The sequence below is a fragment of the Lepidochelys kempii genome, chromosome 16 (genome assembly GCF_965140265.1).
Source record: "Lepidochelys kempii isolate rLepKem1 chromosome 16, rLepKem1.hap2, whole genome shotgun sequence".
Lineage (NCBI taxonomy): Eukaryota > Metazoa > Chordata > Testudines > Cheloniidae > Lepidochelys > Lepidochelys kempii.
The window spans coordinates 18757685-18782599 of NC_133271.1; the positions used below are offsets into that span (position 1 = coordinate 18757685).

Here is a 24915-nt window from a genome sequence, read left to right on the forward strand (position 1 = left end):
AGCTGGGCCTTAATCATGACATTATGGGTTCCCCAGGCGCTCGGCGTTGCATCACCAGTGGGTGAGCAGCACAAAGTGCTTCTCTTCCTTCTCCCCACAGGCAAAATGTTCTGCTTTTCTTTCATTTCCACACCTGGCCCAAGCCTTCCCTCCCATGAGAGACACGGACCCCAAGTCAAATCTAGTTACGCTGATGCAATGGTCTCATGCGATATGCTGTCGTTACGGGTTGCCTGTGCACCATGCTGTCTCATGCTGTATGGTGCCATTACAGGATGCATTAGCACTGTGTTGGTATGGTTGCCATTATGGGATACACCGGTACTATTCTGGTGTCATTATGGGTGCCTGGGTGTTATCACTGCAGTGTTTGTGCAATCTCTATCCAACCTAGTGGCACAGTTGGGAGAGAGGTCTCCTGGCGCGTCAGCTCGCCGCTGCACATAGCTAGCAGGATTTGTAGGCATCAGATCCGCTTCAACCCAATAAACAAGATGTTCAGAGGCAAGTGTCCCGCAGAGGCCTAGCTCCTGCATAGCACAAGGTTTTTTCACTGTGCTCACCCTTTGCTCTTCTCTTCTCCAGAATAGTTGCAGAGCCCGTGCATGGCAGAGCAAATTTGGGAAGCAGCCATGCTAAGTAATTGGTTCTAGGATACAAATTGCCTAGCTCCCAGGGGCATCTTATATCCAAGCGGGGGCTCTCTAGGAAGCCTGTGGTTTCACTCAGGGCTGTTTTCTGATAAGCTAGGAGAGGGAGTCTACTTTTTTAAATTCCAATGACCCCAAATTCCTCCACTATGTTATCCTCCTGGGACCCCATGTTCCAGAATCCTTTGTGTTGTTTTGACTGAAAAATAACCTCCCCAAAATGCTGCAATATATCATTAGTTATTGTTTAAGTTCATTGTGCGATGTGTGGCCACTGTCTCCATTGATGTGTGTGGCAGGTGAACCTGATCATTTCACATGTTAGAAAGAATATTGAGAAGTAGCGGGCTGGACTTTCAGAGTTGCTGAGGGCCTCCCACTCCCACTGACCTCAGGGCTTTAGAACACCAGGCCCATCAATTTATATCCTTGTTGGGAATGGTATAACTTGCACATTCCCCAGGGCTACATGTTCAAGGAAACTAATTTCTACAGCAGCTTACACTTGTGATGTTTTCCACACAAGCAGTAGGTGCTATTGAAATGCTGGGAGTTCCAGAAAACAGCTTCACGAACCATCTTGGAGCCACAACTTCCAGGAGATGAGAATCACAGCCTTGAAAGTGCTTGGTTTGAGCTCCATCTTCGACCTGGTGTATTACCATAGCCGTGGCTCCTGTGAGCTCTCCAGGGGGGCAGTTGTCTTTTCCTTTATGTTTGCACAGGGCCTAGCCCAGTGCGGCCCTGATTCAGATTGGAGCCTCTGCGTTCTAGTGTAATACAAGTAATAAATAGGGGTTAGCCATAATGCCCATGCCCTAACATCTGTAGGGATTGGTCTGAGGATAGGGTTTTGTCTGTGGAACTCCCCGGTATTACTCTCTGGCTGTTGTCTGAGCTCATTGTAAGCTCTCCTGCTTGAGTGAGTTTCTCTCCACCCATTTCACTTCCCCTTTTCACATCTACCCCCATGACTGGCAGGTGGTAATGATGCCTGGGGGGTTACTAGCTGAACCATTGGGTCCTGGCTTGTGATTTTTAGTTTGATATTTATCCTAAAGCCCTTACTGCCAAGAGTTGTCCTTGTCATTTGAGTGGTTCCATCTGAGTATCTGCAGGAGCAGCCGAAGCAAAAGGCTTTGGGACTTTGTCTTTTTTTAGTACTACACCCAGGCTGTTCAGCAGTAATCATTTGAGAACTTATTCATATAAACATCTCCCTGGCGCATTGCCGCATCCCTGGAGTCGCTTCTCCAGCTCCAACCTATGGGAGTCGGTCAGCGAGAGCTGCTGCCCCTTTAAGATCATCACTCCTGAATCTACTTCAGAACCCTTTCTTAAAGGGACAGCAGCAGTGTTCACACCTCAGAACATAAGAGAGGACAAAGAGGGAAATCCTTTTATTCAGTCTTCCTTTAATGGTGATATTAGAGGTATAGTTTTTGAAGACATAAATGGAAATATTAACACTTCTAAGTTTGTCCCTAACCTGTCTCTGCAGGAGGTTACCTCTCTGCTGTTACTGAGCTGCAGCTTTTAAGTGGTTCCTGAATGCAGTAGGAACAAGGTAGATATATTTATCCTGTCTCTGTTAGCAGAGCTAATAGCTACCCATGTGACTTCTGTTAATTTCAGTGAGAATCCAGTGGGTGAACATCAGAGGCCAGATTTTAGCAATTTAGATACCACCGTGACTTATCATACTAGAACTCCCTAGATAGGTAAGATTTGGCCCTCGGTTTTATGTGCTGAGTAGAGTTGTGAAACCATCTCGTTTCGCACTTTGGGAGATTTTTGCCCAAGAAATCTTAGGTTTTCACACTTTTAAAAAACATTGGGTCACAGGAGAAATTGAGCACACACCATTTTCAAAAAAAAAAAAAGAGGGGGGGTGAGCAAGGGAAGACTTAAACCTAAAGGGAAGAAAAGGAGAATTGATTCCTTCCCTTGAAATATTTGATGTGCTCCTAACATTATGTAGTGGCACCTAGATGTTCTGCTGATGGGCGCTGTTGCAATAAAAATTCAGCTCTGCAGCCAATCACACTTTTGCCTCAGGTTACATTTTGCCATTTTTGCTATAAACCCGAAAAACTCCTCCCTCTGTAGGGAGCAGGGGCAAGTGCAGTCTGGAGAGCCAGTTTCAGGCTCTCTTCAGAGACCTCTGCCTATCCTGGATAGGGTAGAGTCACAGGGGCCAGATTTTCTACAGTCATCAAGTATCTGGGCCTGAAGATTTTACCTGTGTCTCCATATTGGGTGCACAGGACAGGTGAACTGGGTATGCGGATGCCAGCTTGTAAATCAACAAGTACTCATGCAAAATGGATGTGCTGGCGAAGTGTGCAGGTGCAGTTCAGACAGTCTGTTAGAATCTTAACCCTTTATTTTTGCATTTCCTGTGAACGCAGCTGGCCAGCTCTGGAGAGAGAATCCTACTTGCACCGGGCTGCAAGATTGAAACAGTGATAGAATCATAGAATCATAGAATATCAGGGTTGGAAGGGACCCCAGAAGGTCATCTAGTCCAACCCCCTGCTCAAAGCAGGACCAATTCCCAGTTAAATCATCCCAGCCAGGGCTTTGTCAAGCCTGACCTTAAAAACCTCTAAGGAAGGAGATTCTACCACCTCCCTAGGTAACGCATTCCAGTGTTTCACCACCCTCTTAGTGAAAAAGTTTTTCCTAATATCCAATCTAAACCTCCCCCACTGCAACTTGAGACCATTACTCCTCGTTCTGTCATCTGCTACCATTGAGAACAGTCTAGAGCCATCCTCTTTGGAACCCCCTTTCAGGTAGTTGAAAGCAGCTATCAAATCCCCCCTCATTCTTCTCTTCTGCAGGCTAAACAATCCCAGCTCCCTCAGCCTCTCCTCATAACTCATGTGTTCCAGTCCCCTAATCATTTTTGTTGCCCTTCGCTGGACTCTCTCCAATTTATCCACATCCTTCTTGAAGTGTGGGGCCCAAAACTGGACACAATACTCCAGATGAGGCCTCACCAATGTCGAATAGAGGGGAACGATCACGTCCCTCGATCTGCTCGCTATGCCCCTACTTATACATCCCAAAATGCCATTGGCCTTCTTGGCAACAAGGGCACACTGCTGACTCATATCCAGCTTCTCGTCCACTGTCACCCCTAGGTCCTTTTCCGCAGAACTGCTGCCTAGCCATTCGGTCCCTAGTCTGTAGCTGTGCATTGGGTTCTTCCGTCCTAAGTGCAGGACCCTGCACTTATCCTTATTGAACCTCATCAGATTCCTTTTGGCCCAATCTTCCAATTGGTCTAGGTCCTTCTGTATCCTATCCCTCCCCTCCAGCGTATCTACCACTCCTCCCAGTTTAGTATCATCCGCAAATTTGCTGAGAGTGCAATCCACACCATCCTCCAGATCATTTATGAAGATATTGAATAAAACCGGCCCCAGGACCGACCCTTGGGGCACTCCACTTGATACCGGCTGCCAACTAGACATGGAGCCATTGATCACTACCCGTTGAGCCCGACAATTTAGCCAGCTTTCTACCCACCTTATAGTGCATTCATCCAGCCCATACTTCCTTAACTTGCTGACAAGAATACTATGGGAGACCGTGTCAAAAGCTTTGCTAAAGTCAAGAAACAATACATCCACTGCTTTCCCTTCATCCACAGAACCAGTAATCTCATCATAAAAGGCGATTAGATTAGTCAGGCATGACCTTCCCTTGGTGAATCCATGCTGGCTGTTCCTGATCACTTTCCTCTCATGCAAGTGCTTCAGGATTGATTCTTTGAGGACCTGCTCCATGATTTTTCCAGGGACTGAGGTGAGGCTGACTGGCCTGTAGTTCCCAGGATCTTCCTTCTTCCCTTTTTTAAAGATTGGCACTACATTAGCCTTTTTCCAGTCATCCGGGACTTCCCCGGTTCGCCACGAGTTTTCAAAGATAATGGCCAGTGGCTCTGCAATCACAGCCGCCAATTCCTTCAGCACTCTCGGATGCAACTCGTCCGGCCCCATGGACTTGTGCACGTCCAGCTTTTCTAAATAGTCCCTAACCGCCTCTATCTCCACAGAGGGCTGGCCATCTCTTCCGCATTTTGTGATGCCCAGCGCAGCAGTCTGGGAGCTGACCTTGTTAGTGAAAACAGAGGCAAAAAAAGCATTGAGTACATTAGCTTTTTCCACATCCTCTGTCACTAGGTTGCCTCCCTCATTCAGTAAGGGGCCCACACATTCCTTGGCTTTCTTCTTGTTGCCAACATACCTGAAGAAACCCTTCTTGTTACTCTTGACATCTCTGGCTAGCTGCAGCTCCAGGTGCGATTTGGCCCTCCTGATAACATTCCTACATGCCCGAGCAATATTTTTATACTCTTCCCTGGTCATATGTCCAACCTTCCACTTCTTGTAAGCTTCTTTTTTATGTTTAAGATCCGCTAGGATTTCACCATTAAGCCAAGTTGGTCGCCTGCCATATTTACTATTCTTTCGACTCATCGGGATGGTTTGTCCCTGTAACCTCAACAGGGATTCCTTGAAATACAGCCAGCTCTCCTGGACTCCTTTCCCCTTCAAGTTAGTCCCCCAGGGGATCCTGGCCATCCGTTCCCTGAGGGAGTCGAAGTCTGCTTTCCTGAAGTCCAGGGTCCGTATCCTGCTGCTTACCTTTGTTCCCTGCGTCAGGATCCTGAACTCAACCAACTCATGGTCACTGCCTCCCAGATTCCCATCCACTTTTGCTTCCCCCACTAATTCTACCCGGTTTGTGAGCAGCAGGTCAAGAAAAGCACCCCCCCTAGTTGGCTCCTCTAGCACTTGCGCCAGGAAATTGTCCCCTACGCTTTCCAAAAACTTCCTGGATTGTCTATGCACAGCTGTATTGCTCTCCCAGCAGATATCAGGAAAATTAAAGTCACCCATGAGAATCAGGGCATGCGATCTAGTAGCTTCCGTGAGCTGCCGGAAGAAAGCCTCATCCACCTCATCCCCCTGGTCCGGTGGTCTATAGCAGACTCCCACCACTACATCACTCTTGTTGCACACACTTCTAAACACACTTCTGATGGGGGAGGGCAATTCAGCCAGCCCACAGCCTAGATCCAACCAAGTACGTAGGTTGGGGAATTGCAGGGGGATATGGGCTGGAATATGTGCTCCCTGAGTGACTGCACCATTTGTATCTATTTCTGAAGGCTGGGCTGTTTGCTGACTCTGTCAGAACTATAATAACACCACGCGCTGATTCCCTCTGGCGTAGTGTTTCCCCAGGGCAAGCGGTGGAGGATAAGAGAGCCAGGGAGGGCAAGGTTAGAACCTTTGCTTTGGTGTGTTGTTTAAATGCGCTGATTGGGTATGTGCTCTAGCGCTGGGGTGAGCCGCCCGGCATTGCTTTCAATCCCTTGTGTGGTGCTTCAGAGCCAGGGCACCGCTGAGGCTGCTGCAGCCGCATCATGGAATAAGCTGCTCAGTGGTGGTGACCATGGTGCAGGGGAAGGGGACACCACGCTGTAGTATCTTGTGATAGAGAAGGGACAGGGGTTGGTTGTAATGAATATTATTGAGGCTGCTGGAGAAGGTACAGACAGACCCATTGGCTCTCTGAGGTTCTCTGGCTCCCAGGCCGACTCTCACAACCTCTGCTGCCTAGGTCATTGCTAGGACCTATCAGCTATGGGCCACGGACTGCATTACAAACATCATTTAAATGTGTCTAACTCGCCTCTTCATTAAGTCATGCATAAGTCCAGTGAAGCTAAAACAAGTGTCCATTTCAGAACAAGACAACCCTATCCCAGTGCCTCAGATCTTGTGGCTTATGCCCAGGGAGAGAGATGACCACTTTCTTGGTTCATATGAGAGACCAGCTCTGAGAAATTGTATAATAGGCCCTGATTCAGTCTGTGCTTCAGTACTTTGCTGAATCGGGGCCGTAACAGGCATGATGATAAGGGTTCCCAAGCTGGTGGCCAGCAGTAGCTCATGAAGCAAAATAAGAGTCCAAGAACATGAGACCACTTGGATCACAATCAGGGCCAAGCAAGACTTCCCCATAATGACTAGCCAAGCTGAACGGTGGCCCTCTGCAGCTGTTAGCTTTGCTGACAACATTTGGTTTCTTAACAAGAAACAACAGTGAATGGCTTGTTCAAAGATTGAATCTTTTATCCCAGTCTAGTGCCCTTTGATAGTTCTGATAACACGGGATCTGGAGCCAAACCACCCCTCATTTGGGCTTTGCAGAAACAAATTCCAGCCTCTATATGCTACCTCTAAGTTACGCCATTGCACTGTCTATTATCTTGTGGTGCTTAGTTTTGCATGGGCTACAGTTTCCATGGAAGATGCTATTCAAGCTGTATTGAAATGTATATTGGGAGGAGTGTGTATACAAGGTGCATGTATTCATGGTAGACACTATGCAGGGAAGAACACAACTGGCAAAGATGCCATCTTTGCAGGTATCTGGTATAACCCGTGGGTCAGAATTCGCTAGCTAGTTGTGACAAGAATATTACAAAGCAGCAATAGAGTCGAGACCTTCTTATTCCCAATTATCTGAATGTATATTGTGATCCCCTCCATGTGCATTACTGTTTTGCTGTCCCTGGACTAACTAACCTCTCTTAAGGAGAAGCCCCATTTAACCAAATAAATCTCCTGTCCCCTATTCTATTTGGATAAAGAGGGTTTTGTTGTTCTTGTTACTAGGACTGTAGTACTCATCATTCCTACTCAGGGGAGCAGTTCAATTGATGTCAGTGGGATTACTCGCCCAAGTAACACTTTGCAGGATTGGGCCCTTGTTTTTGGCCCCATGGCTGAGGTCTGTTAGTATCTGGGATAACTGCTTACCTTGTTGTTTGCCATCTCCTGTGTACAGAAACCCCCTTCCTCCCCCCCCCCCCCCCTCCAATCTAGGCAAAATCTTGGCAGCTTCAAATAAGAATAGTCTTAGTCAGTCCCTGAGAAAATAGGCAACTGTCTCTCTGACATTCCTGCGGATGGAGCAGGCTGTGCCTGCTATGGTATATATCTGCTGTCACTGCAGCTCCTTCCCAGCAAGGAGTTGAAATCAGCACTCTACCTAATTAGAAACGCTGCAGAAAGGCAGATGAGGGGATTAAACAAATTGAAGAATAAAATCAACAGCACCTGTCTGAGGGAGGGAAATGAGTGAGATGAGGATAAGCTCCACCGGAAATTACTTCCGGACAGGAGCAATTAAGGCAGAGGAGCCAGGAATGATATAGAAACCACCTGTGTGGCATTCGGAAAGCAAGAGCTGTCTGTCTTCAACATTTATACAGGGGAGTATGTGTGTGTCACACTCTCTCTCTCTCTCTCTTTCAGGGGGGAGGGGAAATGTCTGTCTGTATCCTCTGGACCATCTCACACTCGTGTACATGAGTTTGTCCTTTCTTTCCTCCAGGCTAGGCCTCAGAAGAAGCAGCTTTTTCCAAATCCAGCACAAATGTCACAAATATTTTCTTTCTTTCTTTCTTCATTCATTCCAATAGCGAGTTTTCTAAAAACCAAAACAGCCTGACGTGTAAAATTTGCAGCCCTTGCACATGGGACGCAGAAAGTGGAAACGGACTAGAAATCGCAGTGATGTGGATTGCTCTTTTTCCATTGCTCCAGCCCTAGAGAATGCGAAAAGAAAGAAGTGAGAAGTCAATGAGAATTGTGACCACATTTCATTTTCAGTTCACCAAGGTGGTGTGTGTTACGCAGATGAGGCCATTTTCTCAATGATATAATTTTTAACCTGTCGCTATCCCTTAATGTCCTCCCACTAGCGGAATCCATCAGTTCACTAGAATTCTGTGGGTGTGGGGAGGAAGAGGCTGTTGTATTTGTGAGTGTGTGTTGTTCTTTTTAAAGGCTTACGAGAACAAGGAATTAAATAGCTCTGGCATGAGCTAAGCCTACTTTAAGGCAGAGATTGCGTAAACTTTCCCCAGCCAGTTCTGCTACAGCAGTGCAGTCCTCCTGACTTGCAGCCTCAACCATCTGTACAGCAGAATGTGCTGTACTGTGGGATAGTTTCATTGGCACACAATTGGGGACAAAGCTAGAGAGCCATTGTCTAAGCATAGGGCTAGGAACTCTGGAGTTTTAATCTACCACTGACTCGCTCTGTGATCTTGGGGTGAGTCCCTTGTCTTCTCTGTGCTGCAGGCTCTCCCTCCTCTGAGAAGGGGATAACACAATATTTGCCTACCTCACGGGGGACTGGGAGGGTCAATTCATGTTTGCAGAATGCTTTGGCGATGACCAGGGCTGAGGGCACCCATACTCATTTTCATCTAGGCTGAGATTTGAACTCAGGTCTTCTGTGCAAAGACAATTATTGCCCCAGCACAGATGCTGCCCCGAGATCCTCCCTTTCCTTTGCTGAACATCTCATAACAGTGACCTGTCTGCTTGTCTCCATGACCTTTCCCGCTTTCTCCCTTGTTTTGCAGCTTTGCTCCTGGACGTCATGATTGTGGCAGGATTGCAGAAGCTGGCCAAGCGACGAGGCCCATACGATGTCCACCCAGGCCTCTTGGACTATCTGACCATGGACATCTATGCTTTCCCAGCTGGCCACGCCAGCCGAGCTGCCATGGTGTCCAAATTCTTTCTCAATCACCTGGTTTTGGCCATCCCACTCCGGATCCTGCTGGTCCTCTGGGCCTTCTGTGTGGGGCTTTCCCGCATCATGATTGGACGTCACCACATCACAGATGTCCTCTCCGGCTTTGTCTTTGGCTACTTGCAGTTCAGGCTGGTGGAGTTGATGTGGATGTCTTCCAACACGTGTCAGATGATAATATCAATCTGGTGAACACAAGAATCCCTGACGGAAACTAGCAGACACTTTAAGATTTTCTCTCTCTCTCATATTTTTTTTTTAAATACAATTCTTCATATTTATTGGAAAAAACTTTAACTTCCATAAGTAGTAGTAGTCTTTTTACTGTTGCTCCCCTGCCTGAAAAAAAAATGTTTCTTGCAGATGGTTAGGCTTCAGCAATCAAGGGCCAGCCATCACAGTATTTTGGCCACTTTTTAAAATCCCATTTGGATAGTAACCAAACTAAGCAGTACAGATAACAAAATGTCAGGTTTCAGAGTAGCAGCCGTGTTAGTCTGTATCCGCAAAAAGAACAGGAGTGCTTGTGGCACCTTAGAGACTAACAAATTTATTAGAGCATGAGCTTTCATGGGCTACACAAAATGAGTTCTCTTTGGGTGGTGCACATCTGACGCCCAGGTGTGTTCTCAGAAAGCCTGTTATCCCTTTGGGATGCGTTAATTAGCTTCTTGGAGGCAAAATGTTTTGGGGCAAAGTACTACAGCACTTTTTCTGTCTGCCAGCCCAACGATTGTGTCTTGTACCTGGCCAGGCGCACTGCTGATGCCTCACAGATAATAAATAATCATAAAACTTCTGCCATGTTTTTCTTATCATATATTGGGGGGATCTCCCAAGGGAAAGTGGTGGAAACCCATCAATTGTGACTTTTAATAAAGGCTGAACAATGCCATGCAGGGAACAGTTCTGCACTGCCCCTTGGGTAACAGAACAGTGGCCCTGATTAGAGCACTTAAACACGTGCTTAACTTTGAGTGTGTGCTTAAGTCTTTTTAACTCCAATGGGACTTAAGCACGTGCTTACATGTTTTGCTAAATAGGAATGAATTTCTGCACATACTTAAAGCTAAATCTTTTCTTAAGTAGTTTGCTGAATTAGGCCCTAGATCAGCTATTCAAAATTCTACTCAGGTTGGGAGAATGTGTGTGTGTGTGGGGGGGGGGGTTGTTTTTTGGAAGGACTAATAAAATGCACACTTTCCTCATGGTCAAGGGTGGGTGATTTGATTGCGTCTGTTCATGACAATTTTGAAAGACTGGACTAGATGAGACCCCATGAGTCTTTTCTGTCTCTTAACTGTATGATTTTAGATTCATGCCAATAAATAAAATGTGATGAGGTGATTTTCATGGCAGCTCCAGTCTCAGGTGGAATGCAATCCAGCACATAGGTGTACTAGCCAGAGCAAGAGATTGGGAGCCTAGAGTTGTCATTTCTACTCCTGGGCACGGCTTACTTCCTTTGTGACCTGGGTAAGTAACTTCATTACTCCATGCCTCAGTTTCCCCATCTATAAAATGGGGATAATGATCTTAGCCTTCCTGGGTTGTGAGGCTGAGTTAACTGATGTTTGTGAACTCTCTTGAGATTATGGGATGGCAAGTGCAGCACAAGTGCACAGCATTGTTGTTCTGAGCTATCATTGTGAAAACTGGCCAGTTCATCTCAGAATTGACTGTATTTGATAAACGTGATCCATCTCAGATGCATAATGCAACGACCGTATGGGGAAGCCCCAGGTTTTGAAAACTGTCTCCTTTCCCTTCAGAAAAGGGGTCCTGGCATTTGGTGGAGGTTGGGTCTCCCATGGTTGGGTGCTTCTTCCCTGCTCCGGGTTGGAGTTCTGTCTTTCTCCCACTTCTGAGTCCTTGATGGCCCCCACCCTTCATTAAGTCATACAAACCAGCCAAACCTGGCCCGCATGGTGCTGCATTCCCATCCGCTCCTGTGCGTCACTACCTGTGGGGAAAATGTGGGGTCTGGATCCCAAAGATGTAAGTATCTGCCCACTCCCTTTGACCCGCCTACCAAATGGAGAGACCAGACCACTGATTCCGTAGGATCCAGGTAAGAGTACTGTAATTTGTGTAGAAACTGCCCGGTGAGAAAGAGAAAGCATTTTAGCTAAACGCTGTTGCTGGTGTTCAACATTTGTTGTTGTTGTGTGATAATTTGTATGAAGCACCTATCCCAGGCAGACATCTCTAGCTGGGGAAGACCACAAAGAGCCTTCAAAGGCATCAACTGAATGCTCTCCCCATGCTGAAATTACATCAGGCAGAGCGTAGCGAGAGATACATTTAAAGATGATTGAATCTTATGGAGTTTTCCCTGTGAGCAGTTCCTAAGGAAGTCTCTTCAGGAAAAACCTGTGATTGTAGTGAGTGTGACACGGAAGGGGAGGTGCGAATGCTGAGTCCGGATCCCCTTTCTTTTCCAGGAAAGCAGCACCCGTGTTCTTGGAGAGCACCCAAGCGGCTGGAGGGTTGGTCTGTCTGTTGTTTGAGCAGTAGTGAGTTAGGTGTGTATAGGGGATGGGGAGATAAGGCCGGCTTCAGCTCCCATTGCGCTCACTGGCAATACATCTGTTGATTTTTGTGGGAGACATTACCGCACTTCGGAAGAGAGGCTCTGATCTGATGTCTGGTTTTGCTGCTGGGTGAGGAAGGAGAACCAGCGTTTCCTATGCCTCCTAGGACTGGAAGGGTCTTTGCAAACACCCACGGGTGCTGATTCATGCACAGAATTGAGCTGTTGTGTCTCTCGCCTCTTTTTCTTCCAGGTTTCCCTGCTCTCAAGACAACTGACCTCCACCTTCAGGGAAGATTGAGGCATGGGTGGAAGCATCCCAAGGTGAGTGTATGTAGCTGCCTGTCAGATGGACAATGGCTGTCTGAACAGGAAGGGAGCAGTCGATTCCTCTGTCCTGGTTTCCATGAGGAAACTCATCACTTTTAGGAACATTTAATCCCAAGCCCCAGATTTTCTCACCCCTTTGCTAATGGGCTGGATGCTTCTATAGCTGCACTCCAGGCATCCATTGCTAGGGCCTGAATCTCTTCTCACTTACTCCAGTTTCATGCTGGAGTGTCTCTGCCGGCTTCCGCAGAGTGAGATTCACAGTGGTATAAACAGGAGGCCTATTAGGCCCCGAGAGTGCAGCACAGACTTGCTTACTAACCTCCGTGCCCAGGCTGCTCTCCAGCACCCTCTGGATGGTCGTGAAGTGAGGAGGGGGACAATTTGAGGCCCCAGCTGCCTCCGGGTGGACACTTATTTCCCTGTGAGTGGCTGGCACAGCCTGGCTGGCCCCTTCTGTTGCCCAGGTGGGAAAATGATTTTGGTCATGTGACAGGAAGGCAGTTCAGGCCAGGCCTCGGGCTCTGGACACTCCAGCGAGGATGGGCTGGGCGTGCCAGGTGGGACAAAAGCCTGGGAAACTGCAGCTGGACTGAGGAAGCAGCTGCCGGTGAGGGCTGAGGGGACCAAGGCTGGCTGTGGCAGAGAGCAAGGGGCTGTCTGGCACTCTGGGAAGTGGGGCTGAGGACCCCTGACTCAGGAGGAGAGAACTAGCTGAACTTTGAAATGGGTGCCTGGGGCCAGCCGGGTGAAGCCGGTATGAAGTGCCACATGGTTTGGGAAGCAGGGCTGTGGGCTCCCTGGATTAGAGGGAAGGGCTGGGGCCTGGAGAGCCAACATGTGTATGGACTAACTAGACTGGGTCCCCCTCCAGAAGGGCAATGTCATAAAATGATAGGGACTGGGTGTTGTTTTTGAGGAGCTCTGTGAGAGATGCAGAGCCATCCCAGGCCACGAGGGGGTGCTCTGGGGGTGACAGCCCGTTTATAGTGGTTTGTTTTGGTTTCCCTTAGACCTTCACCAATCAACCTAAGCTAAAGTGAAATAAACCTGGTTTATATGGAAATAAGTGTCCGCACAGGGATTTGCACCAATTTAATTAAATTACTTCAGAAATCACACCTTTGGTGAAGCTGGTACAGCTCTGTGAGGAGGCCAGTCCTAAATCAGTTTAGAAATCAATGTAGCTTGATAGCGCCATGCTGACACAACAAGGCCAGAGGGCACAGAGCACTGGGAGGAAGGTGAATTTGTTCTACTCTGCTCTTTATTTCCTCATTGTCCTGAGGCATGCAGGGATAGAGGGCCCCCACTGGCTGAGCTGTCATTGGCCGAGGGAACACAGGGCTGCGACTGAACTCAGGGACGCACAGAAAATCCATTTGCAGAGGCTAAGTCAGCTCTCGAAGGATGTGATCGTGCCGCTCGGTTAGAAAACAACCAGTGGAGCTGTGTGCAGTTCTAGCCTCAGCGGAACAAGAGGATCCTACCTCTGTCACTATAGCAACAGACCGGGATCGCAGGATACCCATGCTCAACTTCTGCACCAGGGCTGAGCGGAGCTCCTTGAGCTTGCTTGTCCAATGGCTCTGTCATGAGCTTCAGCAGGCACCGGGGCAGGTCTCTTCCAGGAGAGCCACTCCACTGCAGCCCCTTGGGAGGCAGGTGCCTTGGATCACCATTATAAATCACTGCTGTCTTACAAGCGGGCATGCAGGGCAGGGAATGGATGGGTTACTGATTAGCTCCTGGGGGTGAGAAGGGAGGGAGGCATGAAATTCACAGACTTACAGAAACAGCTTTGAAGCAGTGTTCTCTGATTGTAGTTTAGAATCGTGTGGGTGGTGGTGGCTGGGAGACCACAGTGCTGCAGCCTATAAGATACAATCTAAGGGGATTTGTTGTAGCTCTAAGCTTTGGTATAAATAATACAGACCTACTTTTATGATGATTGCTGTTTGTGCTGGTGATAAGCCAGGATGGCAGTGGGGAGATGGGATTGGATGGCGTGGCACTGCAGTCACAGAAATTCAGGGCCTGATTTGCCCCTCATCCTGGTGTAAATCAGGAATCACTCCACTGAACTCCGTGGGGTTTACACTGGTGTAAGTAACAGGAGAATCTGCCCCCTCCCTCCCCCGCATTTGTATTTCAGACACTAGCGAGAAGTAAGCGCCTGTGGTGTATGATTTCTGCTCACTGCTCAGAACTGAGATACAGGCATGGTTGTTTTTAAAAGCAGGGCTTTCCAGTCAGGGGCAGAGTGTGAGTTTCTCTGCCTCTCCGCAGGTCTCAAAGGGCTGTCAGTAGCATATAGAGCCTTTGGGCCTGGTTCTCCTTACAACCTGTGTTGTCATTCACACCTCTGCAACATGGGGGTAAAGGCCACCGTTCTGGTTTGGTAACATCTGACACCCACTGTGCACAGGTGTCGATATCTCTACAAGTAAAGGATGGTGGCGAATCAGATCCTTCAACTGCTAAATCATAAGTTCAAATCTAACCTGGGTGCATAATGTCCAGCAAATTGCTGCTCCACAGCTGTGTGGAAAACAAGTTTGGTGTCCCCAGTCCAGTGTTCAGAGGGTAGGGTCCCCGTCACATCAATCACCCCAACTGGCACCTTGGTGGGGAGTTTGAGTAGAGGCAAAGGGCAGAAGGAGCCACAGGCACTGAACTCCTACAGGTCATGGTTGATGCCCATGGATGTAGGAGCCCGCCCTGCAGATGTCCGTGCGCTCTATGGTGGCCTCCAGAACAGTGAGACTGGCACCTTTCACCAGCACCTAATTCACATGTAAAGCATTTTCAATACATGGGAGGGAGGAGGGTTGGTGAGGCCTGATCCGTGGTTAGAGACAGACTCTGCTCTACAAGACAAGGCCAGGAAGCCAGGCTGTTCTGGGCTCTTCCTGTTTCCTGAGCTATTTTTCATCTGTGCTGAGCAGCAGCGGTGTTTCTTGTGATAAGAGCAGGGGAGGAAAGGGTGTGTGTGTCAGTCAGTCAGTGTTCCCTCAGAAGCCCAGGAGGGCCCAGGCCTCCCTGGATAACTGAGAACCACCAGCCCACAAGAAGTGGGGACAGGGCTGTAAAAGCTGGGATGTACATGAAGCCCCTGGGGGCTTTCCTTGGCAGAGAGGCCGGGTGGGGTGATGTGCTGCCTCTGTGTGGGGATGGAGAGGGTTGGTGCCAGCTTTGGAGCAGCAGAATCACGTGTGAGATGTGGAGGCTCCACATACAGAAGGGATCAGAGGGTAGAGGCCGGACCTGTGCAAGGTGTCTGCTGGGACTGAAGGACAGAGAGCTTGCCATCAGATGAGGCTTTAATAAAAGGAGGTGTGTGTTGGTAGCATGCATTGCATTGTTGTGTGGTCCTGTGGGCCCAGCCCTCATGGAGTAGCCGAGGGCTCTCCCTCTGCAGTAGAAGTTTCCCAACAGACAGCTTTGTGTCTTGGGGGGGTGCGGATCCATTCAGGCAACACCAACAATTTGGTGACACCCATGGTGCTACTGTTTAGCCACTTGACCCCATGGTGCAGCTGCTTGACTTCTTTTCCAGCCTAGGCAGAGTAGCTTGGGGTGGGGGGGTGTAGGAAGCCACCCAAGCATGAGGCCTCCAACTGGAGGCCCTCGCCCCCTTCACCTCCCACCGGAGCTGGGGGTAGAATCGCTGCCCACGCTGCAGGGGAGGAGGCGTCCCCTTACCCCCTGCCACCAAGCAATTTGGGGTGCAGTGTTTTCCTGTAGATTTATCTGTGGGAGGGGGCTGTTCTGGGCGAGCTGCCCGTCCGCTAGAAGGGCCTAGGACAGTGGCTGTGGAACAGTGCAGGACCCCTCGTTACGGGTAGTGTTGCCCTAGCGTCGCCAGAGGGAATGAGTCCCAACTGCAGCCAGGCAGCGCCGGCATCTTCACTGAACACACACTCAGCACAACAAATGCCCCAGAGGAGGCAACTGCTTCATGCCGAGCTGTGGGCGTGGGCTGCTCCCGCTGACGCTGAGCGCCTCCTAAGGAAGCCAATGCGTTGTGGAGATGAGGAGGAGGAAGATTTCATTTTTATTTTTGGTGGGAGTGATAACATGCCTCCAAGCTTTTAATGCTGATTAAATTCAGCTGCAAAAAGAGGTTTTAATTTATAAAAATGAAGAGCACTGGGTAAGTAGCAAATCTGGATTATAACTTCAGGCATATGGGGGAATAGGAGCTGGGCTGTTTGTCTCTCTTCCCCTCCCACACCCCCTAAGCTTGTGTTTTATTTGAACAAGCTGTTTGGTTTATTTTTGGCCTCTGATGATTGGATCTGTGGGGAAGAAAGAGGGAGACCCATCCCTTCTCGATAGGGCTGTGTGGAGTCTCGGCCCTGGTCTGTGCTTTGCTCTCTCACCGCCCTCTTTCATGATGGGTCCCTTTCTGTTCTCCCCCAAGGCGGAAGGGGAGAGGAGGAGGGAATGGGACCCCCCCAAGACCAGAGAAGATGGTTTGAGTTTGGTGAGGAGAAGCTCAGGCTTGCAGAATGTTGGAGTGATATGGCTAAAGCTGACTCCTCTGGAGGGGGCAAAGACCCAGCAGGTGGGTGAGGAGAGGAGGGAAGGTTATTTTCCTTTCGATGTCATTGGAGCTGGGCGAAGATCATCACTAACAGTAGTTCTGAAAAACCAGGGGGAAAATTGTGTTGGGTTGTACTAACCGTTTCCTTTCCATTTTGAATGTTTGCTCACACTTCTCATTCTTCCAAATAAAATTCAAAGCCATTTCAAAATGAAAAGTCCCTTCAGATAAGAAAATCAAAATGTTTCCTTTCGAAATGGTCCAAACCAAATATTTTGATTTTATTTGGAATTTTTTAAAGTTGTTTTTTTTAAGGTGTTTTTTTTTGTTTTTTTTTTGTTTTTGATTTGGCAAAATCAGCACCAAGTCATGAAACATTTTGTTGTGGCCAAATCTGCACTTGTCACCAAAAAAAATGTTTAGGTTGAAAATTTTCACCTAGTGCTGTGTGCAATGGAGTCAGCAGAGAGCTGGAGGAGCAGTGAGGGTCTTGGAACTCTGAAGTGCCGCACACAACCTCCTACCACACCTGCTTGTGCTGCAGCTGATTGGGTTTTTGTATCTCAACAGTCACAAAACAGCTTCAGACAAGTGTGGGTGCATGTCATGGGGTGTGCATGGTGTTTGTGCATGGCATGGACATGTGTGCCAAGAGTGCGTGGTGTGTATTCATAAAGTGCATGTCTGTGTGGTGTTTGTATGTGTGTGGCATGTATGCATAAGGGGGAGGGGCTTATTTTGTGTGTGTGTGCGTGCAGTTGTGCTGTTTGTATGTGTTCAAATGGCAGACGGTTCCCACCACATCTGATTATACTGTTGAACTGGGGTGTAATTCTGCCTCCTACAGAGACACCATAATCCCATAGAGCTGTTCTGCGGATTTGAGGACTCGGGGGTGTTATTAACACTGTTATGCAAGACTTCATTTTGGTAGAGCTTAAGGAAAGGCACCTTTCAGTGCCCCTTTCCCTGGCTGTGTTCAGCTGGTGCTGGTCTCTCCGCTATGGAAGGACCAGCTGGCAGGAATGCCAGCAGCAGGAGAGCAGCTACACAGGTCTAGTTCTCCGGCGGGATGGCCAGCCATTCCCTAATGCATGGCCTTAAATGCCTGTCTCCTAGAGTCAAGATGTGATCTTGGAAGAGTCTTTCCTGGAATGCCGTGATGTGGCTCTAGCCTCTTATTAGATTTCCTTAGAAAAATGCTTCCCCTTTATTAATTCAAGAGAAAGGCTCTAACAAATTATAAGAGATCCATAGACCAGCTTAAACAGCTTTCAGCAGCTCTCTGAATCCGGAAGAATCTATCAAGTGTAGCTGTGTTAAACTACTTAAACACAGGTGTGTGCTAGAACATCTGTTGCAACAATACACAATCTTCTTCTATGCTCAGAGACTTCTAGCCCACAAGGACAATAGTAGTTCATGTGAACTCCAGTTTAGCCTATGTACATAAATTGGTGGTGATTAAGCCTTTAGTCACTGGACTGAAAAAAAGATGTATGTGCACAGCACATATATCTAAGATGGCACATCCCCTCTCAGAGACTAGACCAGTTACTGGCAACTTGGTGGCAGAGGGAGGCTTCAAATAAGAGATAAATGACCCTTTCCCCTTGACACACAGACCACAGTAACCTGGTGTTGCTGGGCTGTCAGGGTCACCCAAGAGTGAATGCTATAGATAGAGTCCTTTGTCCTAAGACCTGCTACTTTGTGGGTGTCAGCATATCTGGGAATGTGTCTCTGTTCTGCACTGTGGACTGCATCCCTGTCTTAGCTTTGGGGGAACCAGAAAGTCAGGAGAGTGAGCCTTGACTGCAGTCTCTGATATTGCACTTTCATGCTGAAGGACTGGGGAGGTGTTTTTTCTCCCATGCTGACGTTAGTTACTCAGGAGTCCCCCTTTGACACCCTTTGTCAGAGGTAGGGCTGGCCCACGGATATTTCTCATTAGTGCTTTTGGGCAATATTAGGGTGTGGGGCATTATTTAACTTGGCATTTCCTCAGCTTTCATCTGAGGATTTCGGAGCACTCTGTGAACACACTGATTTCCCCTCTCAACACCCCTGTCTTTTTAAAGGGGTGGGAAACTGAGGCACATACCTTTCTCCAAGGTGAATCAGTGGCAGAGCTGGCCATAAAACCCAGGTGTCCTGACTCCCATTTCACTGATCCAGCCATCAGAATACACTTCCCCTCTGCAGGTTTGAGCATGTTAACCTGGCACTTGGTGTGCATGGGCCCTCTGCTGGATGGATTTCTATCATTGGCTGATTGGAACTCCAAGAGATCTTTGCTGCTTTCTGAGTTCATTCCCCAGGATGCAGGAATCAAGGCGGATTAAGAGTCCCTTATCTGATCACATTTATTTCATTATTTGAGTGAAATCCCTCGGTAAATACCTTCTTTCCCCGCTCCTATCCCGTTCGCCCTTCATCAGAATAGAAGGCAAAGAAGAATTGCAGAATTAGGAGAAGTTAATCACAAAAATGGCATTAAAATCACCTAGATGCATCCTTAATCTCTCCTGGCCCAGCTGCACAGAGCCAGGAGGGAGGCTTGGCTGTTGCTGGGAGATGCTAAACAGGCAAAGGATACCAGCAGATTCTGCCTGCCTGCATGGTCCTCCTGCTTAGCAGGAGAGATATGCTCCAGCAATTAACGAGGGATTTCCCAGCAGCCACTAAGTGGAGCTGCAGCTACTTCCTTTGCAACAGCATCACAGCAATAAACCTTGGTGGTGGTTTGACAAATTGGCTCACATGCCATAGTAATTAACATCAAAGGCCATGGATTAGGGCAGCATTTGGGTCCTCAGTATTGTGACACGCATCATACGCAGGGGGCCTGAATAGGAGGCGTTTACATCCAGAGTTTGGAGTCGAATACAATTAGAAATGTCATTGCCCCTCGAGTTACAGTAAGGTCTTGGATCTGCCCTGTGCTCTTGAGGGCATGAACACAAAGACATTGCTAATACACCTGGTGCTTGGACAGGAACCTCCCCAGGGACCTTCAAGACGTACAGAGTGGGTTTGATTTTCTGTGGCCTTCAGATTCTGGGCTGTTACTGGAGCGAAACAGCTCCCAGCACATGTTACAGCAGCTCCCTGCTTATGGGCAGCAGCACAACATGGGACATGTATAGCCCCCAGGTAGGGCCCTCCCACCTCTAACACCCCCCCACACCCCCCATGCCAGGGCTTGGCAGCGTGTAGGGCTGTGTGCCTGCATTGGGGCATTTTCCCTGGGCCACTTCCGGGCCACTTCCAGGCCCCTACATGGCACTGGAGCAAGGGAAGGACAGAACTTGGTCCAATACATCCACTGATGCACTGGCTTGCAGTTCGTTCCTGAGGGCAGTTTCAGGCATTGGTTTTCACCGGTACAGCCCCTTATGGTTTAGGCCCTGGCTCCCTTAGAGGTGTCCCTCTGTGTTTGTGCTGAAGTCTGCGGGTGCACTTGAGCTCACAGCCCCCACCCGAGCTTCCTCCCTGAAAGGCAGGCCCTGTGCTCTGCCCAGCAGCTCCTCACCCTAGCCTGCAGCCCTTGAAGGCACGCTGCCGTGCCCTGCTATTGAGAGACGCCTGTCCATGAAAGGAGAGTTCGGGTTTGCAGAAGCCCTTTCAGGCATGGGGATTTTTATAGGGGGTTGACTTTAACTGATGGGGTGTTGCTCCGAGATCCTGTTTAGCGAGATTTAGAAGCAATTTCAGATAGATGCCTTGACCCTCAGAAACTCCCCTGCTCCTCCAGACACCCCACACACCGACCCTTCCACACACATGGACATTACTTGATAGCGGGGAGCAAACATGGAGAAACTCCCTCTTTTCATGCTGCTTATCCTCTTCATCGGGTCCTAGCCTGCATTCCTTGCACAACCAAGGATCCCACTGAAATCAGCAGTGAACAAGGGCTGCAGGATCAGACCCACAGGATTAATTCAAATAAAATAGTGGGGAAGAAAAGCTCAGATAACTGCAAATAGATGATGGATGTAAACTAAACGTTCTCCTTGAGACACGGGTGCATTGTCCTTATACTGCGTCCATGACCCTGCCTGGCAGAGCAGCAGTGAAAGCGTTTTCCTTGACAGTTTGTTTAGGAATTAGCTTCTTGCACATCTGGCTGCAGAGGTCAGCTGCAAAAAGACATGATCCGGTTAGTGCTGATTCCCCAGCCTTGTTGAGATTTTGACCTTGAAGCTGCCAGGCTTGTTATTTTTAAAAGGGTTTTTGCGGTGTGTGTGATTTTGTTTTAACCCAATTGCTAAAGACGTACAACGGCAGCATATTACCACGTCGGTTTCGTGTCCGGCACACATGGGGGGTTACATAAAGCAGATTAATGGGATAGCAGGAACAGAAAGAAATACGTTGGGCCATGTGATGAGAGTTGCGTAGGAAGGGATGCGGCAGGAGGAGCCCGTCAGGTACCAGATCAAAAATATGGCTGGTCTGATGGTTTGGATGATCTGAGTTGAGCCAAAGCAGTTCCTGGAAGTATTCAGCTATTCCTCTACATTCCTTGTTTCAGGATGTTTCATATATTCTTTTCTCTTGCTCCTAAATCAGCGTGAGGTCATGTGTGCTTGGCTGATTTCTCTAAAGCCCTTCCAGAGCTGAATCAGAACCAGGCTAGATGTGAACAGAGAATTTCAGTCTGCAGGGCCCTCAGCCCAGGAGCATTGAATTAGTCCATTTATTATATACTTCAAACAGGAGAAATAATATGAACTCTTCCATTTTCAACTTCCCTGAGTTTGGTTGGTAGGGTGGGGGCAGAATGGGAGGCACAAGCTAGAGAGCGGGCAGGGAAGCTTTATATTTTGGATCCTGGTGACCTAATCTACCAACCTCCTGTTTCCACCCTCCTGCTAAAACAAGTCACTACAATATGTCTAGCACTCAGAGAGCTCAGCAGCTCTCACCTGGGGAGGTGCCTCTCTACTGCTTTGGGAAGGTGCGGCTGGAGTCTGACCCGGAAGTGTCTAGATCAGAAAAGGAATTCGGAGGGGAAAGATTTGTACGGTTCACAAGATTTCCGGTGTTTGTTTGGTTTTTTTCAGTCTCCTGTAACAACAACGCCAGCTGCTCAGCTTCCTTTCTAGATAAACTTCTTCCTGTTACCCAGCATGCTTATTATCTACTACAGACAGACTGGCAAGAGTAACCGGAAAACTGATACCTTATCTCTACCTCTGAAGGAGCTTATTGAGGAGTTGGAATGTGTTGCAATGGTAATTGATTGTATAAATACAAGTGATATAATATATATATATATATATATATATATGGATATGAGGCTACACCTTTGACAGAGACAGCACCTGCTAGACAGGAACCAGGCTGTAGGCACCAGGGTTTGTGCCTACAAAAAACCCACCATTTAAAATCAGAGTCAGAAAAGCAGCGGCTCAGGCTTAGCAGCTGATTGGGGATTGGCAATCAGGACTCCTGGTTTCTATTCCCAGTTCTGCCACTGCCTTGCTGTGTTGTTAGCCAAGTCTTGACCCCTTTGGGCCTGGGTTTCCCCATCTGTGGAAAAGGATTCACCATACATACCTGCCTTGCAAAGGATGTTATGAGGATGAATTAGTTTGTTTGAGTGGGGGTTTTCCATGAAATGTCTTTAGTCTGGGCGTGGATTTAGAACAAGGTAATATGTAAACACAACAATAAGAGTAAATAGGATTTTCAAGCTAATAGACTAGTTGAAATGAATGGACTCAGCAGTGAAGGCAGGCTGTGAGAGCTGAACCAGAACTGATGAGTGACCGGAGTCAAGCAGTGCTGCAGCACTTCGCTCATTTCCCTCTTGGTAAGTTACAGACATGACTGTAGCAGTTGCAGTAGCCCTGTCTTGGTGGTGATGAAAGAGGAAGGAACAGAACAAGCCAGCTTGGCAGGGGGGATTAGGTTAACAGCTGCTGGAGAGGGGCGGGGGTGGGGGTGGGGGTGTCTATTTTGGTCCTGTTCTGGTTGGGGAAAATAGACAAGAGGCACTTGTGAAATGTCGGCTCTTGGGGTCAGCCTTGAGGAGGAACCTGATAAATAATCAGCACTTCCACTTGCCTGCAATTTAGAAAGCTGGGGAAGGTGCAGAGATGGAGCTGGGTGAGCCTGGATCAGCCAGGCAAGGTAATTCCAAATGGCCAAGGGAGCAAGAAGCCCTTTTGCCCAGGTCACTTTCTAGGGCCGTCATTCAGTTGTGCTGCCCAGCTGCAGCTGTTAGGACTGCATTGTCTTTGACCGTATCTGGACCAACTAGTAAGGAGACTTGGATATTGACTGTAACGTTGCTATCTGACTGTAACTGCTACTGTGACCCTACCTGTACTAGTAAGTCACCCTGCCTACGTGTGCAATATACCAGCACTTGAGACTTCCACCATACTGACTCTAGAGACTAAGGCCCACATCTTCAAAGGTCTTATGCTCTTAACTTTCATTGGGAGTTAGGAGCTTAAATACCTTTGAGGATCTGGATCTGTGACTAGAACTGCTCTTCTGCCTATACTTGCACTCTCATTGTAGTTGCCAGAGTAACAGTGCCTTGAAAAGATACTGCTACTACTGATGACGACTGGATCTGCAAAATAATCTGTTCCACATCATTGGCATAGGAATTTCCAAACCAGATCAGACTCTGGCTCTCATAGTTCAGTAATCGTGTCTCTGACAGTGGCCAGCACCAGCAGTTTCAGAGGGAGGTGCAAGAAACCTTGCAGTCAACTGATAGGGGATAATCTACCGCACATGAAGGTCTCATCCTACTCCCTAACAGGGCCTGTTTTAAACCCTGAAGTTTGAGGCTTTATATCTTTTCCAACACTCTCGTTTTGCATTAACAATTAAAACCCCGGCTGTTTCTGCTATCTCTGTGAACATCTGAACCGTCTCTGAATCATGCTAAATTCTTGGCCTCAGTGACATCTTGTGGCAATGAGTTCCAGAGTCTAATTACATGAGTACTAGATCCCTGACCACTTCTGATGATGTATGTGTCACCACAGGGGGATTATGGTCATATGGACCAGGCGTGACAGCTGCTAACACAAACACCTAAAGCCAGCAGCACTTATTTCTGCCCGCCACTGTAATCTGATCACTTCTGGGATGGGGTTGCGAAGTGAGGGTGTTGAGTAGGGGCTAGCTGCCACCAATGATCTCTATCTTGTTGACAGCCTCAGTGGAGTCTAATGATTGAACAGGCCATGGAGGCTGAATTCCCCCAGCAGAAGGTAGAAGCACATTAGCAGGGCAATGTGCCATACATTGATACCTGTGGATAAAGGGAAGGCTTCAGTTTGCAGGGCTGTCAATCCTGCTGCTTTTGCCAGCGCTATATTCACTTAAGAGTTGGGAGGGAAAGCAATGCATTACTGTAATCAATTCTGCAAGCCAGCTTGCCTGTCCGTGGACCAGCTGTAGCTATATTTGCTTAGCAGCTTTGTTCCTTTATTGGCTATTGTTTTTGGAGGCTTTCCAGTCCACTGGAGATTGGGATAAACCCTTGTGCTGTTTCCACCACTTGTATTCCTGTAAGCAGACATCGCTCCCTGGATCAGGACAGAGCAGCCTCTGTGCCTGGCTGGCTGGGGAAGGGCACCGTGCAGCCCAGCTCTGGCACGGCATCACAGTTCTCTCCGTCAGTGTTTTAAGAAAAAAAAATGTGAAGGAGTGTTAAAAATCTAACCAATCCACCCGGCATCTGCATCTTGTGATCCTGAAACCCAAGAGCCTCCCTGACTCAGCAGGTTAATAATAACCCCCTGGCTGTCTTCCCAGGGCAGCGACTGCCAGCCCCAGCTTCTCCTTCCTCTCCTCTGGGACAAGGCAATGCATACGCCAGGCAAGGTTAGAGGTTCCTGCCCACCTCCAGGCCCCTGGGCGTTGTAGTGTAGCCAGTGGGCTGCTGGCTTTCCGGCGCTGCACGGGCCGAGCCCTAGCGGATGTGTGTGGTGGCACGAGTTATTGGAGGCTTTGCTAGTCAGGGCTCCAGAGAAGATTTGAGGGTCCATCTGTGCCCAGCAACCCTAATGAGGAGTCACTCTTGAAATTCATAGCACCAGGATCTGTGCCTGTGAGAACACTGTGCAGCCCAACCCACTGCTTTGGGACCTAAGGGGTTTTGGCTAGTGAGGTCACAGGAGCAGAACAGGGTTCTTGGGCCCCTGGGTCTCCCCTCCTCTGTCTCTGTGCATCCCCTTGCA

At 48.4% G+C, this 24915-nt stretch overlaps 1 protein-coding gene across 3 annotated transcripts in view; it reads left to right on the plus strand.

Moving 5' to 3' along the window:
- Positions 1-24915, plus strand: part of PLPP7 (phospholipid phosphatase 7 (inactive)) — an 80325-nt gene that overhangs the window by 42807 nt on the left and 12603 nt on the right. For 2 of the 3 annotated variants that reach the window (XM_073314740.1, XM_073314741.1), the window contains one exon: positions 9112-10438. In XM_073314740.1, the coding sequence (XP_073170841.1) occupies positions 9112-9476 (365 nt within the window). In that variant the 3' untranslated portion in view covers positions 9477-10438. Of the gene's footprint in view, positions 1-9111; positions 10439-12070; positions 12142-21768; positions 21940-24915 lie in introns of those variants that run through there. The other variant, XR_012155295.1, reaches the window with a different exon arrangement.